Source organism: Xenia sp. Carnegie-2017, unplaced genomic scaffold (assembly GCF_021976095.1).
Source record: "Xenia sp. Carnegie-2017 unplaced genomic scaffold, XeniaSp_v1 HiC_scaffold_2, whole genome shotgun sequence".
Classification (NCBI taxonomy): Eukaryota; Metazoa; Cnidaria; class Anthozoa; order Malacalcyonacea; family Xeniidae; genus Xenia; species Xenia sp. Carnegie-2017.
The window spans coordinates 6976946-6999364 of NW_025813482.1; the positions used below are offsets into that span (position 1 = coordinate 6976946).

Here is a 22419-nt window from a genome sequence, read left to right on the forward strand (position 1 = left end):
TATTGCATACATCCACTATGTGTTAAACTATGAAATGCACTCTCACTTTTAAAAATTCACAATGAAATAGGTCAATGGTTGGAGCAATCACTGACTTCTCACGCCGGTGTGTCTTCAGGATGTTAATGACGTCATATGGTGCACTTGATAATGAAATGAATTTAAAAATTATCGGTCGATCGATAGAAGATAGCCAAGATGGAGGAAACGAAGTTAATTTGTGTTTTAAATTTTGAACATGATGCTTTCTCTGAGCTTTATAGACTAAAACAAGACGAGATGTTGTGTGATATATCATTAAGGATTGGAGAAGAACTGGTAAAAGCTCACCGCATCGTTCTAGCCGCTACTAGCCCCTATTTTCATGCGATGTTCACGGGTGACATGTTGGAAAGCCGACAGACCGAGGTCGCCTTGCATGGCGTAGAATTTCATTCTCTTGAGCAGCTGATAAATTACTGCTACAGTGGCAAAATAGAAATAACTATAAAGAATGCTCAAAATCTATTAGCAACTGCTAACTTGCTACAACTTGTGCAGGTTGAAGAAGCCTGTGTTAATTTCTTTCAAGAACGACTCCATCCCAATAATTGTCTTGGCATTCTAAATTTCGCGGATGCTTTTAGCTGCATTTCACTGTCTCAGGCCGCAGATGAATTCACCGTTAAAAACTTTAAGCATGTTGTTGATTCTGATGAATTTTTAAGTCTTCCCTACGAACAAATTTCCCGACTTTTGATTCGAGAGGATTTGAACATCCGTTCAGAAGAACAAATTTTTGAAGCAGTTATGAAATGGGTTAAGAAAGATGAAGAAGATCGCAAAGTTTTTCTTCCTAATTTATTGAAAAATGTACGTCTTGCATTGTTATCGCCACAGTATCTTTGTGATAAAGTATGTAATGATGAACTTATTCGCAACAGTTTGATATGCAGAGATCTAATTGACGAAGTAAAAAATTACTTTCTTTTGCCTGAGCGTCGGAATGACTTCACTGGTGTGTTTGCTAAGCCTAGAAAATGCAGCGAAGCTTCTGGGGCAATTTATGCTGTTGGTGGGCTAACACAAAGTGGTGAACCACTTAGTACAGTTGAAAAATTTGATCTCCTTAACCTTGAATGGCAGTCTTGCAAATCAATGTTGACACTACGAACACGAGTTGGGGTTGCAGTTCTTGATAACAAGTTGTATGCCTTAGGTGGATATGATGGTAATGATCGTCTGAGTACAGTGGAGTTCTTTGATGCAGAAGAGAACATTTGGTGTCGGACATCATCAATGAATACCCGGAGAAGTGCTCTTGGAGCATCCGCACTAAATGGTAATATATTTGTTTCTGGAGGATATGATGGCCATATCTCCCTTCATACTGTAGAATTTTTTAACCCGGATAGCAAACAATGGCGATTTACCTCACCCATGACTACTTTACGAAGTGCAGCTGGAATGGTGTCTTTGGGAGGCAAATTGTATGTAACTGGTGGTCATAATGGTTTACAGATATTTAATTCTGTTGAGTGTTTTGATCCACAGCTTAACACATGGACATGTATGCAAGGTATGAAAACAAGAAGGTGTCGAGTTGGTGTGGTAGTGATGGATGGCTGCCTTTATGCTTGTGGTGGTTATGATGGAAGTTCTTTCCTTGATTCTCTTGAACGCTACTGCCCCAGAACAGGCTCATGGTCTATGCTTGCACCAATGAGCTCCAGGCGAAGTAGAGTTGCCTTGACAACATTGGGTGGTTCTCTTTATGCAATTGGTGGCTATGATGGTATGTCTAATCTTAATTCTATGGAAAGGTATGATCCAAAAGCAGAGCAATGGTTTCCAGCTCCCTCTATGTATTTGCATGAAGGGGGTGTTGGTGTTGGGGTTCTACCATGTATATAATGGTAGTTTGATTGTATTTTTAATATTTTAGGATAAAATATGACACTTGGGCTCCTCAATTTACAATTATCTAGATAATTTATCATGTATTAGTTTATGAAAAGATAAACCTCTTGGGTATTTAAAAATACACATTTAATGTACGGAATTAGTATTTAAATATTTCGTGATTGCGATGAAACTTTTATTTAATAGTACAATATAATGTCTTTTTTGAAAAGATTCATATCAATTTAGGATCAATTATAATACAACATTTCAAGCAAAAAGTGGAGTTAGTAGTTAATATTTGTAGAAATGGACCACAAAAACCAAATGTTTTTCGAAGAGATTTAATTCTTGAACATTTTAAGATGTAACTGGTCATGAATATACAAATCTTTAAAACAATCTTCACATCAGTGTTTCTTTTGCTTTCTTACAATTTTCTTTCTTCTTAATTTTTGCTTTTTTTCTTTTCTCCTTCATTTTATCAATCTTACTTTTTAATTTATTTATTCTTTGTTCCCCATTTCCCCCACCTCCGCACGTGACTTCTACATTGACCCGTCTACCACAAACACTACTATGATGGAGTTGTAACGCTTTCTAGAAAATGAGGAAAGAAATTTTTGTTCATTGATATTCATTGTGTACACAAAGCTTTTTTTACCATGTTGTATTGATGGTTTATTTTAAATTAGTTTCAAAAACGTTTTTAATTCTTTCATTTCTATCTCGAATAGAATCATTGTAGCATGCTGCCAGGATGGTGGACTTTTCAAAAACCTTGTCTGAGGCAGGGAAGTACCAGTTATATTATCATCACCTATTTCTTATACAGTAAATAGCCAATGAACGGGCTAGCTAGCTACATCACTGCCCGTTCGACTAAAAACGTACAATTTTACGAGTTGTGGGGAAAAGTAAGACGGAATAAGTTAAAAGGGATGATGGAAAATGATCAAATATCGATACCATTTGACTCTTTTTGTTCTTGAATTCCAGAAAAGCACAACCTTTTGATTTACCAGTAGTTTTGTTGGTTAAGATCCTCACATCAACTAAATCATCTTAAATATAAAAAAATTTTAATGAAGTAGAATATGGAAGTGGAACAGAGGAGAGGGGGAAGATAATGTTTACTTGTAGTATGCGTATCCATTTTTCGCAGCATTTCAAACATGACTTACATTGGAACGTAACTGATAAATAGAGATTTTAAAAACGTTACCTGCCATGTTAAAATGATTTCGAATATTCTCTTCACTGCAATCAAATGATAAATTACCTAGTAAAATAAAAGAACTGTAAATCATACATACGCAGCAATGTTAGTAATTTTCATGATTTCGATATCAATGTTCTACATCTACCACCTTATTCCCGCATTTAAATTTTTAATAAATTTTGACAGTATGCACAGATATTTTTACACACAGCTGTTAGTTAATAATATACTATTTTTTCTGACTTCATGACAAAGTTGATATAAATACCAATAAATAAAATAAATCTCGATGTGCTCTTTTTGTTTTCTTTTTTGGCGTTCGTTCTCTCTTTATTGTTCACAAGTTCGTCATGTTTTTGCTTCTTTCTTGGCTGTTTTACATCTATTAAGTTGTTATTTTTAAGTGAGACATTATTGAAGCTTTCTTGCTCAGAAATGAGTTAGAACCTATAAGTATTGAGCTTTAGCATGAACTTGCCTTTGACAACGTCGTCATTACTTTCCTCATTCCAGCTTCGCTTCCTTTTCCACCATCTCAAAACACAAAAAATAAACGTCGAGTTTAAAAATTCTAGTCATGTAAAAATCATCGCTTAATTGCAACATTTTAAAATTTGGCGAGCATTTTATGGCTAATGTTGTTGTAGAATACATTTAAATGCCCGTTTCAACAACATATTTTCGTCTAAATCTGCGTTTGTGTCTTGTCTGCAAATGATGATGGGCCGAATTTTAAAGTTACTTAAAGTAGTAAAGCCATGAAACACAGATCATTGCGCAAAAAGTAGTTTGGTGTAAAAAATGTGGCTATGTCTGTAATATTATATCTCAAATGAATCAGATTGAAATTTTATTCTGAAAAACTTGTAATGCCTTGAAAACGCGAAAGCCATGACTCAAATGAAGAATAAACACTGAAAACGCTAATTTACTTCACTGAATTTTTTGGCCAATATCAATTCTGCATTAGCACTTAAAATATGAAAAAAGTGGTAAAGTCAGTGGATCCCCCAGCCAGCTCACAAGGTTTGGAATTGCCATGTAAATTTCACAGAGCATTATCATTATTCATCTTTTGAAGTCTATTGTCATTGATGAGTGAGTGAACAGTGCAATACCAAATTCAGTGAGGCTAGAAATGCAACTCAGTATATTACTTGGAACACAAAAATGCAACAGAATAAACAACAAATATTTATTTACTCAATACGTCTCTTTTTTCTTTGTGTGAAACTGGATGATTTGGATGCTAAACTGCTCTATAATTGATGAAAAAAATGTTTGTTATATCATTATCTAACAAGGATTTCATTTTTAATGAGATAACTTATATATGTGGACTACATCAGTAGCAGATCCATCTACAGGCAAAAACTTATCATTGCTAATTTTGAATTTAAAACACCTTTATAACAAAGTCATTAGTTATACATTTCTAAAGAATAAAAATTAACCAATCGATGCGATAGAGTATAATTTATTCTTTAAGTGTATAAAAATTCAGTTTCTCTAAATTTTATAAAAAGACATTGAAATGAAGATTGCAGGCATTCAAATAAAAGAAATTGCATTAAAAGTTATTTTCAATAAAAACAAAATTGTATTATAAATTCTGCTAACACAATTCACTTTGAATAATTAATGAGGTAGTGGGGTCACTGATTCAATGTTAAAAGATTTGAACCTTTTTCTTAAGAAGAGCTAATAGTTTTATGAGAATTCGCCAAGAAAAAAGAATCGTATTTTACAACTTCACCATAGTATTACTTAACAGCATCGATTATGTTTTATTTATGAATGGGTTCGGAATCTGTTATATTTTGTTTGGGAAACTGAAAGATAATTATCGGTAATGTTTCTTTTTCATCAGCAAGATAACTCACTTAATTAACGCGAAAAAGAGCCAATTCAGTGAATTCAATTAGAAATTCGTAGTAAAATTGTTGTTTTATAAGAAATTTACTGCAATAAATAACAATAATATACAATAAATAAACATACCTTGTCGTCAGCCATTTTGAATATTTTAATGAAACGTCATGTAACGAAAGTATTACAAAGACAATGTTTGTATTAGAAGAATTAGAAATAAAACGGGAAAAAACGATTACCACTTAATATATCTCGACTCGACTCGTATAGTACCCACTGTGGACCTACATTTTACTTTCTCTAGCGAGTGCTTGATCGTTCAAAATGCAGGAGAGTCAGACGATATGGTTGAAACAGTTTCAACAAGGGCAAGAGTACTTTTTATGCTTATCGAAGAAGGCATATTAAACATTTTATTTATTGATTAACATTTTTTATTGATTTTCGAGTTTACATATTAACTTTTCAATTTGCAAGTTTGTACAATTTGTAACTTTCAAACACTTTCGAAAAAATCCAAAAAGTTACTGTTTGTCAGATCAACTTCAGTCGGACCAGTACAAACAATATCACACAATAGTACAGTCCAAAACATACAAACATTAGATATTGCATGTCTTTGTGCTACCAACATCCGCTAATAATTAAACTATCAGAACGGCTTTCCAAGTTACATACAACCTGTTTCAAACGATTTTGTTCTAAGATCAACGATGGCGAATGAAAGTTTTCTTAAGGGTGATGTCTCTCAAACATAAACTCATTTCTAAAGTTCATATTACGCGTGCATTACACTTGAGAATTGTGCAAGTTTCATGTTGTGATTCTTGTGAACATCAAGCTTCTTCGAAGCGAATGGCAGCGTCACCCATCACTAGCAAGTTTAGCGTGTTTTTTTGCAAGGTTTAGTTACACACGTGCTATGATTCAACCAATCAGGTTACGGTGTTGTCTGGCAATGGAAGTAGACTTCTGGGACATTTTATCTTTTGCGCAGCGCAGTAAAGGAGCTCAGTCGTTACAAGGTATGGCGGACGATTTTATTCGAATATAAATGCATTGACTTGAACAATTATAGCGAGAAAGGTGAAACCTCACCATTCTTTGCCAAGTTTTTCTTTTGGATAAATGAAGAAGAATATCAAGAACAAGTTTATTTACAAGGTTTCTTTTATATTATTTTTTGCGTGGTGAAACTCTTGACAATGCTTCGACTGGTTCATTGGAGCTGACGATGATGATAAAAAATAACAGTGAATTTAATTCTATATTTTGCCTTTCTCAGAATGGATTTATGGACAAAGAGATATTGCTGTTGAAAAAATTTTAAAACTTGTTGCAATGTCAGGTTTGTTCGTAAAATTTTGGTGAACGTTCATTTTACTATAAATTCACTTCCATTGAACTTACCACGATAGCAGGACAAGCTGCTCTATATGATTTGAAAGAAGAATTAGTTTGAGATTATTCTTGTGTATAATCAAATCTGCACCTCTTGCAACGATATAGTTTCACAAGAGAACACAACCGTAATGTTTCAATTTAGTATTTATAATCTTTTGCAGCGCTGCTTTGGAACAATATTTTATCTATGCAAAAAATTCATTCAACAAGAAATGTAAATATCATTGATTTACTCAGAACTCTGTCTCCAAAGCGTGCACTACTTATGTGAACAAGTTAGTTCATGTTCTTTAGATGTGCACAGTTTGCAACAACTAATAATGTTGTTGAGTTCTGGCTTCTTCCATTTAAAGCAAATGTTGCAAATTCACCGGTTCAAATTTGTTGTCATGTCAATTGCACGTTTTCTCTTTACTACGATTGGCGTTACATGTTTTCTTTTCACTTTTGCTTATCGTGTATCGCTGCTGCTACTATTTAATGAGTATATCGCCAAGAAAATACTTTCAAACCTGCTATGATGGAATATACTATTGTGAAAAACTTCACTTAATAGTTTCCATGTAGGTGCAGTATTTAGAATATTGTAATAAGATTTGTTTTGAAAGTGTATGCCGTTAATGCATACTGCGTCTGTCTGAATTTTCACCGTTGAAGAGCTCAGTATTGTTGTTGAATATTTTTCGGAGATTTGATGAAAACTCAATCCGTACTTCATTCAAGCATCTGGTCGCTTTTACGATATTTTATTATTCATGAATGTTCATTTGTTGTTTTGTTTGGCGGCCATTGCTTGCAATAGGCCAGGTTAAGTTAACGGTTTTAATCTATTTTTCGGCAAATTGTCAGCTCTATAAATTCAAGATGTTGTTATTTTTAAATGACGTTGTTTACAATTTGTTCGTCAAATCGCTTACTCATACATGTATTATATAACGCGTTTCAGGTTATAGTTTTGTGATCTTTATTGCTATTGCGTTAGAGTTAATTTGGTTAGTTCATACAATAACTTTTGCAATACTTTAAGAATCTCCGTAGAGATGAATCGTTTTGACCTTCCTTAAAAAATATCAATAATTTCAATATCATACATGTAGTTATGTATTTATGACTTTGATTTTCTGTTTTCGTTACATTTACCTAATACATTTGCTTTGGATTTATAGTTGGAGCTAAAAATTTCCGTGGAAGATCAAGTCCGACTTTGGTATGTGTCATTTTACTACATTTCATTAAATGTAACGTAAAGGGACAGTAGACTATCTAATTCCAAGTAACCTTTGTTACAACTTAGATGTTTATGTATTTAGTGCAAAAGTTAAACAATTGTCTCATATATAGTGGGAGGTAGGCTGGCTCATATAACCTGTTGAATGCAGTTAATTGTAGAACAACATTGAAATTAAAAAAGAATTTTGACATTTTGGATGAAAGTTTGTTGTGAATTTGAAAATTTACTTTGAAACTTCAAAGTTTGAAACCACCGACATAGTTTGAATAGCAATTGCTAACACACATGAGAACTTATCAAAATTAGCATTGTGTTTTTTAACATCTTGAAATTCTCAAATTATACTTGTTTTAATTATAAAATTCACAAAAAGTTTCCCAATTTCAGGAATCATGGTGTTGGTTGTTGTGTGAAAATTTTGTATATGTAAATCATGCTGAAAAGACTTGTATTTGTAAACTATTATGACTAAATTTTGTATGTGTCATAATCATGCTATTAATTTTTATTGTCAGTTTTTTATTGAAGATAGAATTTACATTTTTTCTCAGGAGAGAAGATTGCGAATCAGAACTCTAAATTTATGTAATCTTTTTACTTAGACCCAGGTTTGCTTGGACATGAAATTGTCTCCTAATAATCTAATGGCTTTGGGTGAAACAAAAGATGGCTGGCTGCCAGTTAATGATCTGGCTTCAAGACCTCACAGAAAATGTAGTAAGCCTCGAGCAAATCCTACAAGCCATAGAAAAACCAGAATAAATTCAATCAGCAAGGAAACTTTGAAGATAAAGGTTAATTCAGTGCCATCAGCTCCACAGCAACACGAATGTATGGATACATCTCTCCAGAACAACTTCATCTATGCTGATGATGCTTACCATGACACTTTATCAAATGAGTTTGATGATCCCTTATACTTGTAAGTATGAATATTACAGTGTCTTAATTTCAAACCTTTAATTGAACTGAATTCTATGTATGTTTGTTTTTTCCAAGCAGAGAGAGTTTTTTAATTTTTCTAAATTGCATGTTGTTCATACATACAGCATTTGGCAATTTAATATGCTCCATGCACAAAAACGCACCAAACATAAATGTTCTCAACTTTGTTGATTGTATTGCTTGGTGTTTTGCTATATGAAAGGTTTTGTACAGCATTAAAACAGGAGCAGCAGAAGGTTTTGGTTTTGTGAAAGAACGGACATTTTATTTATTTCAACATAAAAATAATTCTGCAGTTTTTAACTCAGCATTTTAACCAAGATTTCTTTTTTGAATTGCCTCAAATGAGATGATAAATGGTCAGGGTGTTAAATAAATTCTAGTGGTTCTAGGATTTGGGTTAAATAGATGAGAGGCATTTAGTTAAGAGAGTCAAATACATGATGATGTTATTATAACAGTAATAGGTGGGGGGCATCTATTGCAAACAGCTTGTTTATCAGAGAGAGACATCTAAAGCAAACTCATGCTCCAACAAGGCGTTTAATGGATATAAGGCATTTATTTGATAGAAAACATTTATTGGATCATTTATAATATATATAAGTAGTTTCCATATCTTGATTTTCTGCTCAAAATGAAAGGATTTTTACATCAAATTGTCATTTTATTTCATCTTCATTTAGAAATGGTAAAACAACATGTGCTTTATGTAATCGAGGAGGAGAAGCAAGAATGATGCAGGGTAATCTAGTTAAGTATGAGCCAACAGAAGGTTTTGATCCATTTCAACATAATGAAGAACAAGCTCCAAGAGATAAACGGACAGACATTCTTGAAGAACCAGTTCTTGTTCGTCGTGGGCCTGGTAGACCCCCATTCAAAGGGAGAAAAAAGGGTTCAGTTGTGAATGGCTTCACAGTCAATACGAATCTTCTTTGGATATGGTATTTTTTGGTACAACACATGAAAGAGAAATTGAAGAATTATTTGAAGTGACTGGTCATACTTGGTGTCATACATGTTGTGCTCGTTGGTCAGAAGGTGTAGAGGAGGAGAACTCGCATCTCAAAAATGTTGACAAAGCTGTTTTCAAAGCCATGGATAAGGTATTCTGTCAGGTGTTTCAGGATTTTTTTGTGAGCTTGAAAATGCGTTATGTTTGATTTTCTACATTTATCACACAATCAGTCTTTTCTCAGTTATTCTTAAAAATTTTTTCTCAGTTATTCATAAATCAACATACGAGAAGATACGTAACGTTTTCTTCTGGTAATAAATCGCGAAATTTTATTTACGAGCGTATGCATCTACTTTTTATGCAGAAATGTGATCACTGCAATAATTATGGTGCAAGTGTGGCTTGTAGTGAAAAAAGTTGTTCTAAGAGATTTCATTACGTATGTGCCTCTAGTGCTGGTTGTTTTCAGGTACGGATGATATTTTCTATGTCTCGCCCGATTTTTTCAAGTTTCAAGAAAACATCAAAATTTAATCAAAAAAATGAAACGCGTGTTTTGCAATTTCAGGATGTGAAAACCAAAATAGTCTTGTGTCCTGATCATCTTAATCTTGTTGAAGAACTTGGTAAGTGCAGCGATATTATCAACCAAGTCCATTTTTATAGGCATTGTATCATTATTACTTTTGTAATCCGAAATAAACATTATGCATTTTTAGTCGGGGATGACGCGAAATGTGCTGTATGTGACACCATTGGCGACTTGAGTAAAATGTTGTTTTGCTTTAACTGTTGGAGACATTATCATGGAAATTGTTTGCAACCTGAAGTTGATGTTTCTCCAATTGTTCGCATGGCATGGCAATGTTCTCTATGTAAAGTGTGCAATGGCTGTGGGTAAGAAATTTATTATTTCTTTGTGATACGTAGTTGTTGCAAATTTATACGCTGCGATGAAGAGCCATTATAGCAAAAACCACTTCATACCTTTATTCTGTTAGTTTTAGTCTTCGACTCCTCGACATATGCAAATGTTACAACTGCTTGAATACTTTAGGGCTGCAATCCATCTTTGTTATCAGCTTTTTGTACTAACGTACGAATGTTGAAAAATGCATTCATCACAGAACGGTAAATGATTTCGTTCGTCTAGATCGTCAAGTGAGGATTATAAAATGTTGGTGTGTGATGTTTGTGACAAAGGTTACCATTTTTCTTGTGCTAAACCTCAAGTGAACAGTGCTCCAAAAGAAGGATGGAAATGTGAGGTACGGTTTACGGCTTCTACTTCCTTTGAAATCTACTCAACTCAAAACATTAGTTTCTTATTGGTGTCTTTCATTGGAAGTATAGATGTACATTTATTTCTGCGCCTAAATTTATCCATTAAAGTGCGTAATGGAACAACATCGAAATTTTAAATATTGCGTTTATGTACGTTGAAGAATACATTTTAGCATGCCTCAGAGACTCCGAAAAAACGAAAAGAAAAAGAAACACACATATTAGAAATCCTGCATTAATAAACATGTAAACAGTGTAAATTTGCCAGGCGTAAATTTCTTTTATGTTTTATTAGTCAAGCTGGGAGATTAAAAGGGCAAAATGATCTGCAAATTTCAACAGCATAAACCCGCTGAGTTTGTTTTTTTTTCTGTACAAATAATGAAAAAGCGCCTTTTTGTAAATTGATAAAATAGCGATGGGGTTATGTTATTGGTGGAAAAAATTGACTTCAATTACCACGTGATTGATGAGTGACCTTTCATCGGTTGTAAAGAACAGCGTGTTAGAGTTTCTATCACACCGAATTCTTGAAACATATATTTGTCTCTTTTGTTAAATGTTTTTGTTTAGCTATTTCCTGCTAAAAATATACACAGTCTGGTTATTGAACGTTTTACTCCAGGGCAAACTGATTAACTTTTAGAATAAAATGTTACTTTATCTACCATTAATGCTCTGTATGAATTTAAAACAAATTTGTCTCATATTATTGTGTATTGACTTTTTTCCTAGAATTGCCGTCGTTGTCAAGATTGCGGATCTAGTACACCTGGAGCCGGTTCAACCTCAAGGTGGCACTTTAATTACACTGTATGTGATAGTTGCTACCAGCAACGCAATAAAGGACTATCTTGCCCAATATGTGGCCGTGCCTACAGACAGTTTTCTGACATACCAATGGTTCAATGTAAGAAATGTGAAAAATCAGTGCACAGAGAATGCGATCCTGCCAACGCAGATATGATTCCCTACAGATGTGGAAATTGTAGAGGAGCCTCTAAACAGGAGGTGTGTTTTTTTTATCGTGTATTTGTCATCTCATAACTCAAATAATTTTACTTTTATGTAATGGGACTTCATTTCCTTAGAATAAAGAAACCACTAACTTATCTTGAAGTTATTTCTCGTCGCCATTTTGTCATCACGCATTATAATTCACCCGTTTTTGATTTTAATGATTTCATAGCTCTTGGATATTTTTCTCTTGCTTTTCTTCCTTTTTTCTCACACAAATGGAGGTCATTTTGGGAACCTGTACACAAGGGAACCTGTACACTAGAGCACTATTCACTTAATGGGATTGTTTCAGCATTATCAAAAAGGAAAAATTGACATAAACTACTATTTATATTGACATAGAGTCACCAAAAATCAATAATGTCAAATTATTAAATGTAACTAACTAGCCTTTTTTTCCGTAATGTTTATATATATTTATCACCTTTCCTTTGGATAATGCTATGTGAACCTTGATAAACCTGGCTATCTGTTGAAAACGGACGCGCTTTTGAGGAAGTGCAGTTATTTGTCTGTTACTACCTTTTCTAAAAACAGTTTCTCGTATCATTTTCAGGAGAATAGAGATTCAAATTCAATTCCTGTTGGAATACCGTCATCCAACAAGCTACCTTCTAGCGAAGGTTTACTGCCAATTGACGATTCTAGTGACATCAACATTAACTTAATGTTGGATGCAAATTTGGAGTGTGCTGAGATAGATGACTCATTCATGCTTGTTGATAAACTCCCTTTTGACGAAGAAATGGAAGTTGAATTAAAAGATGAATGCTCCCTACCTGAAACACAGTTTCCTCCTGCTATTCTCTCTACCTCAACTCAACAGTTCAATAGGAAAGGTGTAGTGTCTGCTGGGAAACAAGCTGGAAAGAAAAAGCTTCCAAAAAGGGTGCGTCAGTAGATACGTAAATATAGCAATATGTATTAATGACTACATGCATTAAAGCTTTACTGAGCAGGTCAATTTTTGCATACCCTGAAAATGTTGAGCATGCAGATTAAAAGTCTTGTTGTTTAGGTATCATTTTGTAAATGTATTTCATTTTTAGCCTCGTTACGGTGCTAGTGGGGCTAATAGAAAGAGAGGGAGGACTCCCAAACAAGGAAGTAAATTAAAGAATAAAAGTCTCCCTCAACATTATCTTTCGGATAAAGAAAATCAGGTAAGCGAGTTTCATTTTACGAATTTACAAATTCATTAACGAATTTGAAGTGAAAAATTTTAATATCTTCGCCCCTGTCCCAGAAAGAGAAGCATGTGATGGATTATGCTTTTGACAAATGACAATCACTGGCTAATTGACCTATGTGTTGAAATGTAAACTTGCTAACTCCTACAAACTCATCAAGTGTCAATTTTTACGTAATTGATATAATTGCATTATAGTTTGCGATATTCTCTAATGATTTTTTTATACAAGGGGAAACGTAAAATTTTCGTGAAGAAACGTATTCATTTTTTGTCAAGTTATAGCTTATTCATATCATATACGCTCGGAATTTTGTGGTAGTCAATGTAAAGTGGTTTTAGACATTTTTTGTTATATTTCACTGTCATACGTATAAGTTGGTTCTTGTGTTCTTATTCAGGCTGCAGCTGTGATTAATCCAGAAGACCTCAACAAACCAATTGGTGAAGCTTTAAAGTCGAGTTTAGTATTATTTTCTACCGATGATCAGCGATTAAAAGCAGAGGTAAACCCCTTGAACAATCGTTTTCCTTGTGCGTTCAAATTATGTTAAAACGCTATATTTCTTCTGAATGTCTCGCATGAAAGTTACAGTGATGGACTCCAATTCATGATTCATGTGTGATGTTGAGAATACCCGTGAAATGAACATATTTTTTTGTCATGACTACGTAACGTTGCCTTTTGATGACGTGACTTTTTAATGGTGATTTTTGAATGTTGGATAGAGAAATATGCCTCGTGTCATATTTAGTCAGGCAATATGCATCTTGTCATGTCTTAGGCGTAAACACAAAATGGTTTGTTCTTTTTGTCAGGATATGTGTCGATGTTGTGGAAGTATTGGTCGAGGCGCCGAAGGTCATTTAATTCCTTGCTCTCAGTGTGGTCAATGTTATCATCCTTACTGCGTTAATGTTAAGGTATGCATATATTTACGTACTATATTTTCTACATATGCATGTGTACAATACGTGTTTTTGCTGGGCAATCTATGATAAACTTTATCTGCAAGTCTTGCAAGCATGCTTTTTGTTGTGTCCAACTCCATAAACATGCACGTTATTGTCAATGATGATTTTAGTTCAATGATATTGTACCACATACAAACCTTTTGGCGTGCTACTCTGAATTAGGTGATTTTAATCTTGCCTTGATCTTATCTTTTGTAAAAAGTTTCTTTATTACTGCACGATTACTAGTTTGTAATCTCTGATTCCGGGACACTGGAAACAATCATTTCAACTGAGGTGTCTGCTAATGTATGTTGCGTTTCTGTTGAACTAATCACAGAGTATACGTACTTGCACAATTTACGATCGACGTTTTGTAATGTCTTTGTTAATGATGATGATCTTAGCAGTATAAATGTTGCCAGCATTATGAGACGTTATTAAAAGTTCAAGAATTTAGTGGAACGTTTCCATGGCAAATATATTTCTTTTTTCGGATAAATAAAACTTTTATGCCGGTTGAGACGTTACTCATCGTGGTATCTTTTGCATTCAGCTCTTCGAGGAAAGAAATCTTTCTGTTAATAAGTGTCTTCTATCGGTCCTACTGTATGTAGTTGCAAAATACCAGCTGAAGGGCAATAAAAATGTACTTATAGTAGATATTCGAATTAAGAAAATTCATGACGTTAAACCTTTTAAACAGATGTAATTTGCAAAGGCTTGTTGTCTTTGTGAATTAGGAGGAACAGTTTTTGAAAAATCAGTTTTTTATTAACAATATGACTGGCGGGTGTGGATTTTAATCTCACACTGTTCACAAACTGTATGACTTGCCAGTGGTGTTTTCCATCTCATAAAAGTTACAGTATGAGTGGCCAGTGGTGTTTTCCATCTCGTAAACAGTACAGTATGACTAGCCAGTGGAGTTTCCTATGTAGCTAAGAGAAGGTACAGTATGAACAACTGGTTTGAGTAATTGATACCACGGATGTGCTAAATGATATCTCTCCAAGCAAACCTTTGACCCGTATAGAATGTTTAGCTAAAACATGCGCAAAATCCACAATGGTTGATCAAGCGCCATCAAAACGTTATTGTTTACGATACTTTGAGAGTGATGTGGGCAAAGCATGAAGACCCGTCGACAAAATGCACTTTAGTGTTCGCTCAACCCAAACAAGATGAAATAAATAGAGGCGAAGTGAATATAAAAGAAAGTGTATACGAATGTGTGTCATGTTTGGATGATGTTTTATTTCCTCGCAACAAACCTTTATTACCGTCTGAGTTAAAAAAACTCAACACTCTAGCTATTCTATTTTGTGTTTTGACTTTTCTCGTAGCAATTTTTTTAGCTACGCTAAGCTACGCTACCTTTACTCACTCGAAAAATTGTGGTATATTTGCTTTCGCTTTTGATGCTATACTACAAGCCATTTCATCATCGCTGTTGATTTGGAGATTTTCAATCTTCATGAATACAAGTTTAGAGTGTAAAGAGACAGTTTCAACAATTGGTGTCGCTTTTGTTAACTCGATTTCAGCCGTTTCAATTATTGTTACCACCGCTGGTTTGTTGTTGAGTGATGAAAAGTCATCTTACACTCGGATTTCAATGTTTGTAGCCTCTATTGGAATGGTGTTGTATGGTATTTTATTTGTTGCGAAATACAAACTATCCAGGAAGCTGGGAAGTTCTGCGTTGATGGCCGACGCCATAGATTCTTTTGGTGGGGCCTTGTTTGGTTTAGGTGTCGTCGTGTCATCGCTTTTTAAACTTGTTACAGTTAAACTGTGGTTTCTCGATGATTTTGTTGCTTTGGGCATTGCGTTTTTAATGCTTTTTTACGCTGTAATTCTCGTGGCAAGACAAGTTTCCATGTGGGTAAAAAGCGATGCTAGATTAAACAGTTAAACAGATTAAAGATTGTGTGGAGTTGGAGTTTATTTTTCCTGTATAAGTGGCCTGTCTTAAAAATACATACGTAATCTGAACTCACAAGGAAAACATTTTGTCAAGGGTTTTACGTCTGATTTTAATCGCTGATCATCGGTAGAAAATATTACCAAACTCGACTTTAAAGCTTCGCCATGCAATTGGTTTGTTGAGGTCTTCTTTATTAATCATAGCTGCAGGCTGAAAGAGAGCACAAAACGAACTTATATGAAAGTGAAATATGACAAAAAATATGTACGATTCATCGACTTCCACAAGATCCCTAGCTTAAATGACAAGCAAGTATCATTAATAAGCTATTTGCTTAACAAGAATGCCATTCAAATTATACGTTTCCCCTCTTTGGAAAAAATTGTCAGAGAATATCGCAAACTATAATACAATCAAATCAATTATATGTAAAAATTGACAAAAAATGGATAAATGGATATTATTATGGATAAGTTAAGACTTTTTCATGTGGCAACGTGGGTGAATTACAGGCGCAATTGTTATTAGAAAATGTACATGATGTCACAAATATATTATGGAAATGATAATTATTTTGAATAAGGTTGCAACTAAAATAATAAGTTTTTTTTATAGTATAGTTTCCATCGACAGTTTCAATTATGTCAAATAACGACTAAGTCCAATGAGGCAGAGATGGATTAAATAAAACTTTGTAGTAGTTATAACAGTACGATTTACATGACATATACGTTCATATAAGTTCATATATATTTAGTTATTATTGTAATTTTTCTTGTAATTTTTGTGAGATAGTGCGCATCTTTTATCGTAATTAGACTGGCGAATACAATCTGTGCGCATCTTTTATCCTAAGTAGACTGACTGAAGATAATCTGTGCGCATCTTTTATCCTAAGTAGACTGACTGAAGATAATCTGTGCGCATCTTTTATCCTAAGTAGACTGACTGAAGATAATCTGTGCGCATCTTTTATCCTAAGTAGACTGACTGAAGATAATCTGTGCGCATCTTTTATCGTAATTAGACTGACTGATAATCTGTGCGCATCTTTTATCGTAATTTGACTGACTGAATATAATCTGTGTGCATCTTTTATCCTAAGTAGACTGACTGAAGATAATCTGTGCGCATTTTATTAAGTAGACTGACTGAAGATAAGCGCATCTTTTATCTGTAGACTGACTAAGATGTGCGCATCTTTTATCGTAAGTAGACTGACTTAAGATATTCTGTGCGCATGTTATATCCTAAGTAGACTGACTGAATATAATCTGTGCGCGTCTTTTATATAAATAGACTGACTGAATAAAACCCAACTAGAGCACCCTTATCTACAAAAATATCCTGGGTTCACCCCTGCTGTGAGGTAGATTAGCCTCTTGACAAGACTTAACACTTATTACAGTCCGTCATAGATCCACAGTGATTAGATGAAAGATGGTGTATTTGCTTTTGAAATCACTTAGGAGATCAGAATCTCTTAACAGCGTGTAACAATTTTTAAGCATATTATGAGCATGCGCATACCCCAGACCGCCGCTCCTGCCCAGCTAGATTGTGTTCATTGAAATGTTATATTTCATAATAAGATTTGATATGATATAAAAATCGTATCACTTCATTGTTTTAAATTAAATTGAATATTTGTTGTCTGTTCGAATAGTTGAAATACTAATATTAAAATTGAACGAAAAAATGAGAAAGTAAAAAGGCTCTTGGTGAAGCAGCTGCTTTGCGAATGCTAAGTTTTAATATTTTGTCTTGCTAAGACTGCTGCATTAATTTTTTTTCTTAAATTGTTGACCTGAGTTTGCTTTGACGTGTTCTTAACAAACTGAAACATGAAAAATTACATACGTAAAATTAGTCTTTGCTTTACTTTACACGAGTATTATACATAACTAGTACAGGTTTGTCGTAACTACATTAAAAAACAGCAATGAACGTTATTGAAAGTAAAATGATAGATTATACTCAATTTTTTCTTAATACGGTAGATTTAATTAAATTTCCACTGAAATTCACTTCGCCATGTATTATAAAGAATATGTGGCGAGGTGAATGAACAATATAAGCGTGGTGAAAAGTGTTTCAATGAACATATGTTACAGAGCATCAGACCGCTACAGTTGCTACACCACACCGGTAAACAATATTTAATTGCAATACTTTGCAATATCTATTGATTATTGAGAAATAAACAGCTTTATTACATGAAAGCGTATTAACCCTGTAACAGAACTTGATCGTTTACCTACCTAACGCACTGACAGCCACACGTTGATTGATTTATGACAAGTTGATATTGTACGCTGAAGTATTGAATATAAAATAAATTAATGGAAAGGGTAAATTATATATTGTGATTGTAGTTCACCTTTGTTTGCCTTAGCATTCTTATGGTTGTGCCTTGATAACATTATCCAACATTGTTTTCTCGGTGGACAGACAATCTTTCGTTTCATAGTGAGGATGTTTTCGCCAATAGATACACGCAGTTTTAGTCCTTATCCTTTGGATTCCATGCGTTGGACCTCAGGGCAATTAGCGGTATAGGATAGGACCGTCATTTTATCTTTGGGAAATGAGAAAGGTTACAAAGTTTTGTATTGTAGCTAACTCCTATTAGCCCATAATAAATAACGACGTAAATTCGAAAATGTTGTTCAACTCGTGAGGCTTTTATATCAAAATGCTTGCGAGCAGAACACAAAATACAAACATGCTTTGAGATTCTATCTTTTTCTCCTACATAGCAAACATACAATGAGGTTTTTTGTTGCAACCTTTCGTTTTATTTCAGGAAATATCTATGTAAACCAATCAGAAAATTGTATAATTTTTTCTGGTTTGGAAGCACATTATATAACATAACTAGTTCCTAAATTATTTTTCTATTGCCGTGTAAAAAATCTTCACGAACTGAACATCACTACAAACCGAATAGTCCTTGTCCTTTCGTAAAATATGTAATCCCTTATAAATTGGAAAACGCAAAACACTTACACGGTTGAACAACTTGCTCGTCCACGTTTAGTCGTTGTGTACGTCTTTGCCCCGCGCGTATCTAGGGAAATTTGAACACGCTAATGACTTGAGATTGGAGCATACATTTACATCATTGTTTTTTAATTTTTATCTGATAAAACGTCAGAAAATAGCGTTTTCAAACGCTTACTGTTTTTTGAGGGGTTCGTGTGTACGAAACGTCTAAACGCGTATCATTTAAAATATTTTTGCGTTTTCGAATATATTTAAAATACATTTATTTTTGCATGAAGCAGATATTGCTTTACTTTCAAAAAGTGTCATCGAATTTTTTTTTTCACGAATATGTCACTATATTACTACGTTTAAACCATCAAAAATGTCTGCCATGATCATGTCTCCATTTGACAAACAAAGACATTTGCATCGCGAAACTGCTTCTAATTTGAATTTCAAATTTATTTCGAATTATGGTGTCAGAAATTTAACATATGAGAATTTTGTTTTATGTTAAAGACTTAGTCTGATGTTCTTGTTCCCGTTCAGACGTGCGTCATGCCGATAACTTTATTTATGCTGCTTTGTAGATTTTTCTGAGCAATGTGCGCTATCATTCATCTTTAAAAATGGGCTTTTTTACCTTACATTATTTTTCTATCCCACCATCTGCTCTTCACTTGTCTACATATTTCTACATAAATGTTCCTTTCCGTATTTCATCACAAATACAAAGCTAATTGTTCTCTTCACAATCCAGTTTGAAAGCCATTTTTTCAATCTCAATTTCTATCAGCATGGCTTCGTCTTCCTTCTCTTGGCGTTGTTACATTGAAACTGCTCATGCGTTTCTTTTGTCTTGCGCGCACGAGTAATTTGCATGATTATCAATCTGATCTCTTTAAATATTGAGTCTACCATTTCATATAAATATAGTGAATACAGTTTGATTTTATTGGCAATATGAACCATTGCTAATGTGATGTTACTAATACTATTGCTACTGCTATGTCTTAAGCAATTCTAATAACTCGACTCTTTCTAAGTGATTGACATTTTGCCGAGTAGATTATGAAATAAGAAATTGTAGTTCCAAGTCATTTGCATATGCTTTTGTTAAACACTTTAAAAATAGAGATCTTCTATTCTAGCACAGGAATTATAATTGTTTATTATCTAAGGTTTTATATTGAACATAGATTTCTGTTTTTGTAGATCAACAAGGTGATCATCACTAAAGGATGGCGATGTTTAGAGTGTACATTTTGCGAAGGTTGTGGTAAAGGCAGTGATGAAGCGAGATTATTGTTGTGTGATAGTTGTGATATTAGTTATCATACGTATTGTCTCGATCCTCCTCTTGATCATGTACCACAGGGTGGATGGAAATGCAAATGGTATGTAAACAATTAACAAGGGATCACTATTGTCCATCATGGTTTAGGATCGGCTTAGATTATTAAAAAGGATCAAAATTGTCCATCATTGCTCAGTATCTGCTTAGATTATCAAAACTGAGGATCGAGTTTTCAACTCAGAAAACAGACTTTAAACTCAGAAACAGAGTTTGGAGTATGGTACTTATGTATTTTTCCATACAACCGTTAACTAACATAATTTCACATGTAGGTGTGTTCAGTGTACTGTTTGTTCGAGGACAACTCCCGGGAAGTCGTGTAAATGGATGTCCAATTACACAATGTGTGGACCCTGTGCAAGTTTGACCACATGTCCTATATGTAAAAGCTCGTATAAAGTTGATGATCTTATGATCCAGTGTGTGGAGTGTGAAAGGTTATTATTACAATATTTTTTATTTCATATTTGCAAGATCTTTGAATCCACATGACGAAAAATATTTTATACGATTTTCTTTGTCGTGAACTCTTGCATTGTAGTGCGAATTTTTATTTCAGCCTGGCGAAAGCCCTTACGTTCGTAATTAGTCATCGCTCACTTTCACTTTAGTTCACTGATTAAATTTTATAACGTGATTTCGCGTGATTAAAAAATTCGAGCAGCTTCAAAACATGCACTTAGTGGAGATTTTGCCTGTAATTTTTAAAGAAAAACTATTGACCATTCAGCAAGAAATGCTTAAAACAGCCCGGACAAAATAGAATAAATTATTTGCGAAAGATACCTATGCATCATTTTTCAAGACATTTTTAAAGAAAATGAAATTTAACTGGCTGTGATAAAGATTTTTGCCTGACAGTCCATCGCAAACATTTTGGAAAATTTATTTTGCGAGTTTCAAAAATTGAAGCAAATTGTTTTTAAGAATAGTTTAAGTCAACTATTTTTGGTGAAAAACGTTAGAAAGCTGTACAATTCCAGGTCAATAACCTTTTTGCAAAGACGTTGATGTTACAAGTGTGTTTTATCGAGGTTTTTATGTTCACAAAGGGAAAACGTCTTCAATGCTAAAATTACACTTTTGACAAACTGCTGTAACGTTTCATACGTTAAAGTTTTTCATGCAACACAGTTGAATTGAAAATATCAATAACAGCTAATATTTATTAATATTTTGTTCTTTAGATGGCTTCATGCTTATTGTGATCAGTTCACAAATGAAGAAGATGTCGAACTTGCTGCGGATGCGGGATATAAATGTTATTTTTGTCGTCCGAAATCTCAGAATTTATTTGCATTGACTTCAAACAGCTCTGTGGCAGCAACCTCTCGATGGAGTCATTCATCCATTAACACCATCACTTCTGTTACGTCTTATCGCTTTGGATCATTTGGTAAGCTAGGGAATTTCTGACTTGATTCAATTTTTTATAATCATCATCAGATTTCTCTGTAACGATTGTTATTGTAATGACTACAAGACATGTCGATACATCTGTTTATCATAATTTGGATAGTTCCAAAGACATTTCATACCTTATGATAACAAGACTACCCTACCGGCTACTTTTTAAAAACTTAATCCAAGAAATTTTATTTGGCCTAATTCATTAACCTGATGAAAATTTTTTATTACTGTGACTGGAGTATTGACTTCAGATATTTCAGCTTAAGTAATTTGGTTTCGCCACTTGCCTGTAGCTGCGTCTGATGCATCATTCCACCAATATTCCTATATCCTGTGCATGTATATCTGCAAGCAATGTGGCCCTTAGCTGTGCATAAACAGCAGCATTTGTTGTTTAGGACCTTCATCCCCAAAAGCTACATCTGTTCAACATTATCATCCAGGCTCAGAAAGGAAACCATTGCATCCAGTTCAACAACATGGCTCTAAAGGAACAATAGAAATGAGTCTAGCCAGTCGTATTGCGCTCGGAAACACCGGAGAGAGCTGTTCGCCATCAGCTATATCTCTTACGGAGAGCGGCAAAAAACACATCGACGAGAATAAACGAATCGATAAAGCTCTTAAGAAGAAAGTGAAGAAGCACAAGATGAAGAAATCTGATTTAAACTCATTCGAGCGAAAGGATAATATCAGCTTGGAACGTAAATCTGCATCCAGAATGACTTTCTCTGCTTTTTCTAACTGTGATATGGAATGGGTAAAGTTATA

At 34.0% G+C, this 22419-nt stretch overlaps 4 protein-coding genes across 4 annotated transcripts in view; 3 read left to right on the plus strand and 1 right to left on the minus strand.

Moving 5' to 3' along the window:
• Window positions 1-179: 179 nt before the first annotated feature.
• On the plus strand, window positions 180-2162 carry LOC124440595 (kelch-like protein 18). The gene has a single exon (XM_046990995.1). The coding sequence runs from the start codon at window positions 199-201 to the stop codon at window positions 1891-1893; it is 1695 nt and encodes a 564-aa protein (XP_046846951.1). The 5' UTR covers window positions 180-198; the 3' UTR covers window positions 1894-2162.
• A 47-nt stretch (window positions 2163-2209) lies between these two features.
• LOC124440598 (uncharacterized RNA-binding protein C365.04c-like) lies at window positions 2210-5135 on the minus strand. Its single transcript, XM_046990999.1, has 7 exons — window positions 5105-5135; window positions 4307-4362; window positions 3582-3637; window positions 3372-3485; window positions 3107-3163; window positions 2851-2945; window positions 2210-2481 (listed from the first exon to the last, which is right to left on the minus strand). The coding sequence occupies exons 1-7, from the start codon at window positions 5117-5119 to the stop codon at window positions 2287-2289; spliced, it is 588 nt and encodes a 195-aa protein (XP_046846955.1). The 5' UTR covers window positions 5120-5135; the 3' UTR covers window positions 2210-2286.
• Window positions 5136-9247: 4112 nt separating this feature from the next.
• LOC124440593 (histone-lysine N-methyltransferase 2C-like) overlaps window positions 9248-22419 on the plus strand; it is a 30144-nt gene continuing 16972 nt past the window's right edge. Inside the window, 15 exon segments of the mRNA XM_046990993.1 lie at window positions 9248-9468; window positions 9471-9664; window positions 9881-9985; window positions 10085-10142; window positions 10236-10413; window positions 10670-10784; window positions 11536-11811; window positions 12377-12709; window positions 12870-12983; window positions 13411-13515; window positions 13829-13933; window positions 20097-20278; window positions 20511-20675; window positions 21426-21634; window positions 22047-22408. Coding sequence (XP_046846949.1) covers window positions 9291-9468; window positions 9471-9664; window positions 9881-9985; window positions 10085-10142; window positions 10236-10413; window positions 10670-10784; window positions 11536-11811; window positions 12377-12709; window positions 12870-12983; window positions 13411-13515; window positions 13829-13933; window positions 20097-20278; window positions 20511-20675; window positions 21426-21634; window positions 22047-22408 — 2679 coding nt within the window. The 5' untranslated portion in view covers window positions 9248-9290.
• LOC124440597 (transmembrane protein 163-like) lies at window positions 13940-16725 on the plus strand. The gene has a single exon (XM_046990998.1). The coding sequence runs from the start codon at window positions 15084-15086 to the stop codon at window positions 15879-15881; it is 798 nt and encodes a 265-aa protein (XP_046846954.1). The 5' UTR covers window positions 13940-15083; the 3' UTR covers window positions 15882-16725.

Bases quoted from the DNA above. Each gene is read 5' to 3' on its own strand.
- LOC124440595 (XM_046990995.1), top strand. From the start codon at position 199: ATGGAGGAAACGAAGTTAATTTGTGTTTTAAATTTTGAACATGATGCT.
- LOC124440598 (XM_046990999.1), bottom strand. The intron at 3,638-4,306 runs GTAAATAAATAT...TTGTGTTTTGAG, and splicing joins AGAAAAAAGAGACGTATTGA to ATGGTGGAAAAGGAAGCGAA. The intron at 3,486-3,581 runs GCAAGTTCATGC...ACAACTTAATAG, and splicing joins TAATGACGACGTTGTCAAAG to ATGTAAAACAGCCAAGAAAG.
- LOC124440597 (XM_046990998.1), top strand. From the start codon at position 15,084: ATGTGGGCAAAGCATGAAGACCCGTCGACAAAATGCACTTTAGTGTTC.